The sequence below is a fragment of the Amblyomma americanum genome, chromosome 8 (genome assembly GCF_052857255.1).
Source record: "Amblyomma americanum isolate KBUSLIRL-KWMA chromosome 8, ASM5285725v1, whole genome shotgun sequence".
Taxonomy (NCBI): domain Eukaryota; kingdom Metazoa; phylum Arthropoda; class Arachnida; order Ixodida; family Ixodidae; genus Amblyomma; species Amblyomma americanum.
In genome coordinates, this window is record NC_135504.1 from 1,100,693 (window position 1) to 1,112,058 (window position 11,366).

An 11,366-nucleotide genomic window follows, 5' to 3' on the forward strand; every position below is an offset into this window, starting at 1 on the left:
GTTAGCACAGCATCGATGGCATTGACAAGAAAAGAGATTCAATATCTTGAATAGCTATGACGATATAATGCGACAGAAGGAATTATTCCTCGCCTTTCCACTGTTTTTGTTTTTTTCTTTATAATATTTATTGTGAGCAATGCAATAAAACCCGCAGTTGTAAGTCAGCGCTGTGTGTGTGCGTGTCTCCTTTTTCGTGTCCCGTGTAAGCGCGCAGTTTTTCGGTGAGACCCTGTCTCCAGCAGTGTCACCAAAGGCTCCCAGAACGCTGAAAACGTACCCGTAAGCACGTCAGCCAAAGGCACTCTTTCACAAAGCAATAAATGACGCACCATTCGGCACCCAGTACTCCCATCCGGCCACTGCGCCCATCATGCACAAGGCTTAACATTGGGTTCACTAACATACGAAACATTACACCTAAACGGGACTAGCTGCTCAGCTTCGTCAAAGACATTGACGCTGGCTTGATACTTTTAACCAAGATAACGATTAGAGAAAACGAAGTCCTTTGCTCTATCTCGAATTGCACTCTGCACCGAGGCGATAGAAACCACCGGAGGGGAGGGAGAGCTCTCTTGGCAGTGGAAAACTGCTCACCATCCTCGCTCATGTGTCACGACGAAAACCTGCAAATTGCATGGGTACGCGTGGGCTCCCGTTCTGTGGTCACTTCTTACACCAAGCCCCAATCAATCAATATTGAAACTGCATTTCCCCGCATGCCGATATTCTCATTTGGCGGCTGCAATCATCCCAATTTCAAGCGGTCTCTTCTGTCTGCCTAAAATGCTGCGTCAGCCGAATCTAGGCAATTAATCGACCTAGTGCTGGACCTTCAACAAACCGTATCATGACCCACCAGGGGCAACAGTGCACGCTAGACTTCCTGCACACTTCAGCCCCCGATAATGTATTGAGTATGAACCTGCTGCCTGCCATCAGCGCTCACAGCCTCGTTTACTTCGCCGGCTCATTATCAATGAAAAAGATCCGGAAAGAAATTAATCACGGATTATAAAAGAGCAAACTTCGAAAGTATTGATAAAAACTAGAAGAATTTTTGTGACTTTCCAAAGTTTTTATCTATCTCGCAGGGTTAATGCTAACTGGGAGTTGATAAAACTGATCAGTGAGCTTGAACAAGGAATACATTACTACTACTCTTGTAAAATCTGTCACTAACAACCCCTGGTTTAACAACGCCTCAAATCACTGCTGAACCATGAGAAACAGAACAGCAAAGGAGAGCAACTATCCTGGTAAATGGTACCAATACTGCATGAGTGTAAAACAGTACCTAAATAAACTTCCAGAGGCTAAGAAGAAATTCCGAATCCTCGAATTGTTTTCCATTCTCCGATCAAACCAAATAAATTGTGGCGTCTTCTGTTGAATGAATCCTGTCCCACCCAAACTCAACTGGCTCACACCGGCGGTGACCCTATCGAAAGTGAGGGTTGTGCTATCGCACTGATTATTTCGTTGCCGTCTTTACTCCCGCTAACATTACTTCTGTTAATCACGTGTCCATAATTCATTCGCAGCCTTTTAAAAAATATAAATTAATGCAGTGGGCATATTGGACCTTATCAATTCACTTCCACTTTCAATATCAGCTGGCAGTGATGAAATAAACACCAAATTACTAAAAGAAAAACACTCCATCACTGTCGAGCCGCATACCAAATTTTCCTGGACACTGGTGACGTACCGGATGACTGGAAAAAAGCACAAATAATACCACTCTTCAAATCAGGAGGCCGCTCAAGCCCTTTCAACTATCGTCCAATATCTCTGACCACTGTCCCCTTTTAGCAGCTTCCGCCAATAAATAAATGCCATAGCCATCAGTCATGTCGAAGTGTACCCATCGGCTTGCCGTCTCGTAGCATTTGATGGAGGCATGGGTGCCATCGCCATCCTGAAACCGGAGTGTCGCAAACGACGACGAAGCTGTGGTCCGCGCTTGTGTTCTGCTCTGCTGTCCCAGACCACCGATCATCTGCCTAGCAGATTAACTGTGCTGCAAATAGTCATCCCGTAACATTACCATAGCATCAAACATGATGGCACCCCTTGGATCAATTTACTTCTACCCTCAGTAGCAAGGTTTTATGAGACTATTTTCATGTGAAACACAAGAAGCCAGATTTACTCCCGATTTATTACAGTACATGGACGACCATCATCAGAGAGATTCACTATTTTTAGACTTCTCAAAGGCTTTAGATCGTGTCTCGCATAATCATTCACTGCTAAGTTTGTCCAGCTTTGGAGGAACACAATATTTGTTATCGTGGGTTGAGCACTTTATGAAACAGCGCGTACAGTTCACATGTGCTAACATCGTCACTCTCCTCTCGAGCGTGACATCGGGTGTTCCTTGGGGTGCCCGGCTGTCTCCTTTATTGTTTCTAGTTTACACCATTGACCTCACTTCCAATATCAAATCTAAACTGAGGTTCTTTGCAGACGGTTGCGTCGTACACCGCACCATAATCAATCAAGATGACACCTTCGTTCTCCAACAAGACCGAAACGTTATCTGTATTTGGTGTGAAACTTGGCTCATGTCTCCAACAGATGCAAGGTCGTGACATTTTCCCGCCTTCATAGTCCGACTAACACTACCTACTATCTGAACTCTATCCCTGTTCTGCGCACAACAACATAACAATATCTTGGTCTGCACATGACACCATCGCTATCATGGGTACCGCATATCGAAACCATGTACTCCGAAGCCTCGCACACCCTGGGCTACATGCGACGTAATCTGAGCAACTCATTACCAGAAATAAAAAATAAACTGGCGTATTAAACATTCACCAGACCAAAAACTTGATTACCCATCAGCCATCAGGAATCCATCACAAGCATACCTCGCCGATACCATCGAATCTATTCAAAACCACACTGCGCGATGTATCACCTCCAGTTAATCAAAACAGTTCAACGTCACGTCATTTAACAATAAAAACCTCCAACTCCTATCCCTCGCATCACGCCGGCTTATGTCTCGTTTGGGCCTTCATCTTCATACGTTCTGTTGCCACCAACGGTCCAGACACGGACTTCTGACAACACCCGTATACGAAGATCTTCCCGTTTAAGTGGCGGCCAGTCTTTAAAACGCATTATAGTGCCCTAGCAATGAATAGTTTATTCTCCCCTATGCAACATTATTATAGAATTCCTTGCCCGAAAGCGCAGCAACCTGCACAGATCGAACAAAATTATGTGATGAACGGAAAAGTCATATTAGCTAATACGTCATTCAGCCCGATAGAACGGCATCACATGCTGTGCATTTTCCTATTGATTGTTTGCTGTATTTTTCTCTTTTTTGTCTTGCTTGTTCGAGTTGGATTTTGCTTTCTTTTTCGAGCTTTCTCAAGAAATTTCAAACATGGCAACCGGCTTCCGCCTTATGTAACGCTTTTGGGTCCTTAAAGAGGAAATAAATGAAATAAATAAAAAAAAAGCTCAGAGAACGATGAAGGTGCATTCTTGTGCTCACTTGTACGCCAAGACGAACAAGTGAGGACGGCAACACTCACAGAAGAATGCCTGTGACGCAGCCGTTCGAGCTCACTGGCTTGCTATAACCACTGCACACTGACGTTCGTAGCCCACACGGCAACAGACTAACGCTGTCCCACCGGGGCAGGCGCAGAAATGCTCGCAAAATGCAGTGCCTACAATTCCTCACCCACGCACAAGGGGGCGCCGGCGCTAAAATCACAGCCTTTTCCCATTTCCTTGCACGTCTTCTTCTCTTCTTCGTTGCACTCGGTTCGGTCGGGCTCTGCGAAGGAAAGGGAAATAAAACAAGGCGAGGCGACCGCAAACTGCGCCGAAACGTGCAGTGGCCCCGCTGACTCGGGGATTACAATTTATTCTTTATTTGTTTATTTGGAGACACGGTCGCATTTCCCGTGTGCTGTGCGATGTGAGTGCATGTTACAGAACCCCTGGTTGCAGTTGTCCCTCCGCCGCGGTGTCCCTCACAGCCCCCTAAAACAGTCTGACCGCAAGAAGTGCGTGCGAGCTACAAGTGCGCATGACGGCTGCTTACCAACGCAGGTAGCAGCGCGGACGGTGAAGTCGCACTCTTTAAAAATTTCCCTGCACACTCTCTCTCCTTCCGGCGTGCAGGTTTTGCGACTGCTGTCTGTAAACCAAAACAATAGAATATTCCATAGAGGAGACCGAGTTGAACTAAGATTCATTAATGAAGTCTGCCGGCCTTGTGCCATCAGAGGCAATTTAAAGATTGAAACGGCACACCAGCGTCAAAGCGCTGCAGCTCACCAGTGCATATAGCCACACCGGCGGAGAAGTCGCACTCCGTTCCCATAGACTTGCAGTTGGCTTCCTCCGTTTCGTTGCACTTGGTGCGTTTTTTATCTATTAAAAGCAAGGAGAACAACAACGGGACAGTTATTACCTATTAAAGTTTATGTAGAGTGATAGTTTTTTATTAGAAAGATAAGTGGAAGATCAAAGTTATATTTTTATCTATTAAAAGGTAAGTGGAACAACAAAGTGATAGTTTTATCCATTAAAAGATAAATAGAACAATAGAGTGACCGCTTTTATTTATTTAAAAAAGTATTATAACACCGAAGTGACCGTTTCTTGCTCTATTAATTCACAAGTAGAGCAACAAAGTGACAGATTTTTGATCTGTTAAGAGATAGGCAGGAGAACAGAACCAGGCTGGCGCAGACAACTGCGGGTATTGGTCAAGCAAGCACTTCACGGGGATGTAGTACATTGTGCTTAGCTGGATAGTAGGAGTTAGCAGTGCAGCGCTCCCTAGGTAACAGAGCACGGCTTTATGTGCAGTCTTCTTCTCTACACTTCATTTATCACGGAATCTATTACGAATGTTAAGAAATCAGGATTTACAGCAAATGAAAAAGTTGTTGAGCGATCAAGGTTGCTGCGGACCACATATTTCTGCTGCTATGTTTATTTCTTTGTGGAATACACAGTGCGACCCGAAATCGGTGGCAGGAGGGGCAATCTTAAGAAGCTAATACCGTACAAAGCATTTACAGAGTGAAATCAGCAAAAGCTGTTTTAAAAGAAATGCAGACTGTCAACACGTGCGGCAAGCTGCACAGAAGAAATTTTTGATTCTCTGCCTCTCACAATTTCTGGAGACGAGGGAAGAAATTTCTGGAGAGCCGTCAGGCCTCCCACCTTTCGAAGGCATCCAGCATCAATTTAAATGATGCAACTTGTGAAGAGGATGCGGCTCAAAAACAATTGTTTTGTCTTGGAGCTCAAAGGTCGGCTATATATATATATATATATATATATATATATATATATATATATATATATATATATATATATATATATATATATATATATATATATTGTAATGGGACCGACAGGCGCAGCGCAGCGAAGAAGCGGACGAGTTCAAGCGGGACAACGAAGAAGCAGACGAAGTGCAGCTGGGTTTTTCGAACGACGCCTGTGAGTGTGCCCGTTGTGTCGCCGGACAACCAAGACCAACCGACCTGTGCTTCGAATAAACGCCTTGACACTTGGTGGAGGTGCCTCGGTTCCCGTCCCGGTCCTCATCCTGGAACTTCGAAGTGGAACGCTCCTCGTCTCCGCCACCATGCCGGAAGGTCCGAGTGAACCATCGCAGCCCCTCCCTGCCACCGTACTCTGTCACGGGGTGCAGCGCCAGCGTGACCCTTCACCTTTTAGTGGCACCGATGACCAAGACGTCGACGATTGGCTGGCCTCCTATGAGCGCATCAGCACTTACAATCGGTGGGACGATTCCGTCAAACTTAGCAACGTCCTATTCTATCTAACGGACGTTGCCAACCTATGGTTTCGCAACCATGAGGCCGACCTTCCCACCTGGTCGTCCTTTAAAACAAGCTTCGCCGACGTTTTCGGCCGCCCCGCCGTCCGGAAGCTTCGCGCCGAGCAACGTCTTCGTGCTCGATCTCAGCTCCCTTCCGAGACGTTCACCAGCTACATCGAGGACATCGTCGACCTGTGCAAGCGTGTCAACCCCTCCATGTCCGAAGGGGATAAAGTCAACCACATACTTAAAGGCATAGCCGATGACGCTTTCCAGATGCTGCTGGCGAAGAACCCCACCTCCGTCGCCACCGTCATCCAGCTGTGCCAAAGCTTCGACGAACTCCGCAAGCAACGCGCATCTACGCGGCAGTCCGGCGCGCCTGTGGGGGGTCTTGCTGGCTTGGCCCTTGGTGGCTCGTCTGTTGAGCAGTCCCTGTTCATGCAGCAGGTTAAAGACTTCATCCGCGAAGAGGTCGCTCGCCAGCTTTCTCTGCTGCATCACCTTCCCGACCCCGTTTGCCCTCCGCACGACCTGGCGCCATCTCTCACGCCCACAATCCGTCGTGTTATTCAGGAGCAGGTCGCTGCAGTTCTGCCATCAAGTCCCCCACCTCCTCCTGTGGCAGCGCCGCTCACCTATGCTGAAGCAGTCACCGGTACACGGCGCTCGCCCACCTCTGCCGCCTACCCGAGCAGCCCGGCCTTTTATGCTCCACCGCCGTCTATACCCCCGCCGCAGGTCCCGGTTCGTCGACCCCGCCGAAACCCTACGAACCCTTGGCGTACCGAGGACAATCGACCGATATGCTATTCCTGCGGTCTTCCGGGCCATGTCGCACGCTTTTGCCGTCAGCGATCTCCTCGTTCTGGCGATTTCATGCGCAATTTCCGGTACGATTCCGGGCCGCCCTTGCCTAATGTCTCTTCTGCCTCCTCTACACATCGCTCCCAGTACCCTACTCGTCGCTCGCCTTCCCCTCGTCGACGTTCCATTTCTCCGATGCTCCGCCGCCCGGACCCTCTCCCAGAGGAAAACTGACTGCCGCAGTTCAGGAGGCAAGAACTGCGTGTTTTGCCAACTTTTTAAGTCCTCCGTGTTCTCCTGCTAACGTGATTGAGGTGTCTGTTGAAGGCGTCCCCGTTCTCGCGCTCGTCGACACGGGTGCTGCAGTGTCAGTAATTAGTGATGCTCTTCGCCGCAAACTTCGTAAGGTGACAACGCCGCTGTCTGACTTTTCACTACGTACGGCCACCTCTCAGCGCATCCACCCCATCGCAGCCTGCACGGTCCGCGTTACTATCAACGACGTCGCCTATACCATCGAGTTTGTTGTGCTGACCGCCTGCTCTCACGATGTCATCCTCGGCTGCGATTTCCTCTCGACCCACCGTGCAGTGATTGATTGTGCCCGTGCGGAACTTGAGCTTTCTCCCCTGTGTGATGTTTCGTTGTGTGACCTACCTGTGCGCTCCGCTAAGCTTCTTGTAGCTGCCGACACCGACATACCTCCCTCCTCTTCAGCCCTCGTTCCGCTCCGCCCCGACTCTTTCCTCAGCGGCCCTGTTCTTTTCACACCTACCGCAGCACCCACTCGCCATCAGCGCCTCCTCATTCCATTCGCCGTTGTCTCGATTTCCGATGGCCACTGCGCCATCTATGTCACCAACCCATTTTCTTACCCGTCGTTTGTTCTTCGCGGCGAATGCCTCGGCTCTATTGAAGAACTGGACCCTGCTCTTGCTTCCGAGTTCTCCGATACCCGTGCCTGCTCCCCAGTTACTGCCTTAGCCTGTTGTGCGACAGCGCCCGATCCGATTTCCATCGACGTCTTTCGTCGTAACATCGCTCCCGACCTTCCGTCCGCTTACCGTGACCAACTCTTGGAACTTCTCTGCCGCTTCCGCAACTCTTTCGACCTTTCCCAGCCCTCCTTGGGGCGCGCATTGGCCGTCTCTCACACAATTGACACTGGTACCCACGCTCCCTTGCGTCAGCGACCGTACCGAGTCTCGCCGAGCGAGCGCCGCGTCATCCGTGACAATGTTGACGACATGCTTCGGCGCGGCATAATACAGCCTTCTCACAGCCCTTGGGCCTCTCCTGTTGTCTTGGTGACGAAAAAAGATGGCTCCATCAGGTTCTGTGTGGACTACCGCCGTCTCAACAAGATCACACGCAAGGATGTTTATCCTCTACCCCGAATCGACGACGCACTGGATTGCTTGCAGGGAGCGGAGTATTTTTCATCCCTCGACTTACGCTCCGGCTACTGGCAGGTCCCGATGGCGGCGAACGACAGGCCGAAAACCGCTTTCGTCACCCCAGACGGCTTGTATGAGTTCAATGTGATGCCATTCGGCCTCTGCAATGCTCCAGCCACATTCGAAAGGATGATGGACACTATTCTCAGTGGCCTCAAATGGGAAACTTGTCTGTGTTACTTAGATGACATTGTCGTTTTTTCCAAAGATTTTCCTTCCCATCTGCACCGCCTTCAGCGCGTACTCACTAGCCTTACTGACGCCGGCCTCCAACTAAACTTGAAAAAATGTTACTTCGGTGCAACGCAGCTCACAATATTAGGCCATGTCATTTCCAAAGACGGCGTTCTTCCTGACCCTGCCAAACTTCGCGCCGTCACTAACTTCCCCAAACCAACCACCTTAAAAGAACTTCGCAGTTTTATAGGCTTATGCTCATATTTTCGCCGCTTCATCCGAAATTTCGCCAGTATCATCGCCCCTTTAACGCAGCTTCTTGCCGGCAGCCCGAACCTTTCGTCTTGGTCCCCCGCCTGCGATACCGCGTTCAGCACTTTACGTCGCCTGCTGGTCTCTCCCCCCATCCTTCGCCATTTTGATCCCGCCTGTCCGACAGAAATTCACACTGACGCGAGCGGTGTGGGCTTGGGCGCAGTTCTTGCCCAGCGAAAGCCTGGGTATCCGGAATACGTCGTCGCTTACGCCAGCCGCGCCCTCACCAAGGCGGAATCAAACTATTCTGTTACAGAAAAAGAATGTCTCGCCATCATTTGGGCAATTGCCAAGTTCCGCCCTTACATTTACGGCCGGCCCTTCTATGTCGTCACAGACCACCACGCCCTATGCTGGCTATCCTCCCTCAAAGATCCTTCTGGCCGACTCGCCCGCTGGGCTTTACGTCTCCAGGAGTTTGATATACACGTCATTTATCGCTCCGGCCGCAAGCACTCGGACGCCGACGCCCTTTCTCGTTCACCACTCCCATGCGAGTCAACCTCTGCCCTCGTCTGTGCCTACGAATTCTCTTCGTTCAACATCCCTGATATGCTCTCCGAACAATTGAAGGATCCTTGGATCACCTCGCTGCTAAACTTCCTGAACACTCCCTCGCCGCATCATTCGACCCGGACCCTTCGCCGCCAAGCCCACCACTTCGCCGTTCGTGATGGCCTCTTATACCGCCGTAATTACCTCCCCGACGGCCGGAAGTGGCTGTTGGTCATCCCTCGACACCTCCGTGCTACAATCTGTGCCTCTTTTCACTCCGCTCCACAATGCGGCCACGCCGGTGTACTGAAAACATATGCTCGCCTTCGTCAGCGATTCTACTGGCGAGGTATGTACCGCTACATACGTCAGTACATTCGGTCATGCATCGCCTGCCAACGTCGCAAGAAACCTCCCCACCCCGCCACCGCTCCTTTGCAGCCGTTACCTTGCCCTGGTCGTCCCTTTGACCGCGTCGGCATTGATCTTTATGGCCCGCTTCCAACTACTTCGGCTAATAATCGGTGGATCATCGTTGCCGTTGACCATCTCACCCGTTACGTCGAAACGTCGGCTCTCAAATCTGCTACCGCAAACGATGTCGCCCACTTCATTCTACACAGTCTTGTTCTTCGTCACGGCGCCCCGAAAGAACTTCTGAGTGACCGCGGCCGTGTTTTTCTCTCGGACGCCGTCGAGGCCCTGCTCAAGCAATGCAAAATCGTTCATCGCTACACCAGCGCCTATCACCCCCAGACCAACGGCATGACTGAGCGGTTCAACCGCACTCTGAGTGACATGCTCGCCATGTACGTTGACACCGCCCACTCCAACTGGGATCAAGTGCTCCCGTTCGTCACGTACGCGTATAACACAGCTACTCAGACAACAACGGGGTTTTCTCCTTTTTTCCTCTTATATGGCCGGGAGCCTACATCCACCATGGACACCATCCTTCCTTATCACCCTGACCCTTCCGAGACCACCTTACTCTCCGAAGCTCACCTGTACGCCGAAGAATGCCGGCAACTTGCCCGCTCTTTCACCACACAGCAACAATGGGATCAGAAGCACCGTCGGGATTCCCCGGACCCTCCAGCGTCATACCCATCTGGCGCCCTCGTTTGGCTCTGGGTGCCTTCCTCCACTCCCGGCCTCGCCACAAAACTACTGTCTCGCTTTCACGGACCTTACCGGGTTGTCAACCAAACTTCTCCGGTGACTTATATCGTTGAGCCGCTCGTTCCCTCTTCGGACCACCGTCGCCGGGGGCGCGAAACTGTGCACGTTGAGCGCCTCAAGCCTTACTATGACCCGCCCATCCTCTCCTCTCCGTAAGTCGCCAGGATGGCTCCTTTTTCGGAGGGAGAGTAATTGTAATGGGACCGACAGGCGCAGCGCAGCGAAGAAGCGGACGAGTTCAAGCGGGACAACGAAGAAGCAGACGAAGTGCAGCTGGGTTTTTCGAACGACGCCTGTGAGTGTGCCCGTTGTGTCGCCGGACAACCAAGACCAACCGACCTGTGCTTCGAATAAACGCCTTGACACTATATATATATATATATATATATATATATATATATATATATATATATATATATATATATATATATATATATATATATATATATATATATATATATATATATATATATATATATATATATATATATATATATATATATATATATATATATATATATATATATATATATATATATATATATATATATATATATATATATATATATATATATATATATGTATATATATATATATATATATATATATATATATATATATATATATATATATATATATATATATATATATATATATATATATATATATATATATATATATACTCAGGAGTGCGTTTTAGAATTGCAAATGGCGGGCATGTTGTATCGAAACATGCAAGCTACGGCGAGAAGCACGCAGGCGAAGTGGACGAATGCAAAAAAGTCGCTGACACATGCGGACAGTAGTTTACAGTACATCACTAACTTGCCCGTGTCGCCACTGTGCTGAAGAATGGGCACGCAAGGGGGCGTAAAAATTACTGTAGACATTAAGGAGCATACGAATTATACCTCCTGTACGTGCAGTTGCAGCTTCCGTACGAAAACTGGCTACAATTGTTGGCCGAACTACGGTGTGGATTGAGCAGTGACCAATGTGGTCATGCAGATTGCGCCCACGAGGGTCTAAACTCCGAGAAAGTGCACCTGACTGAACTTTCAGTATCACAGTCACGAAATGAATGCATTCCT

The 11,366-nt window shown here is 49.0% G+C and overlaps 1 protein-coding gene across 7 annotated transcripts in view; it reads right to left on the minus strand.

The window, feature by feature from the left end:
- LOC144100779 (uncharacterized) overlaps window positions 1-11,366 on the minus strand; it is a 320,982-nt gene that overhangs the window by 162,537 nt on the left and 147,079 nt on the right. For all 7 annotated transcript variants that reach the window (XM_077633622.1, XM_077633626.1, XM_077633623.1 and 4 more), the window contains 2 exons: window positions 4,082-4,177; window positions 3,716-3,811 (listed from right to left, as the gene is read on the minus strand). In XM_077633622.1, the coding sequence (XP_077489748.1) occupies window positions 3,716-3,811; window positions 4,082-4,177 (192 nt within the window). The remainder of the gene's footprint in view (window positions 1-3,715; window positions 3,812-4,081; window positions 4,178-11,366) is intronic.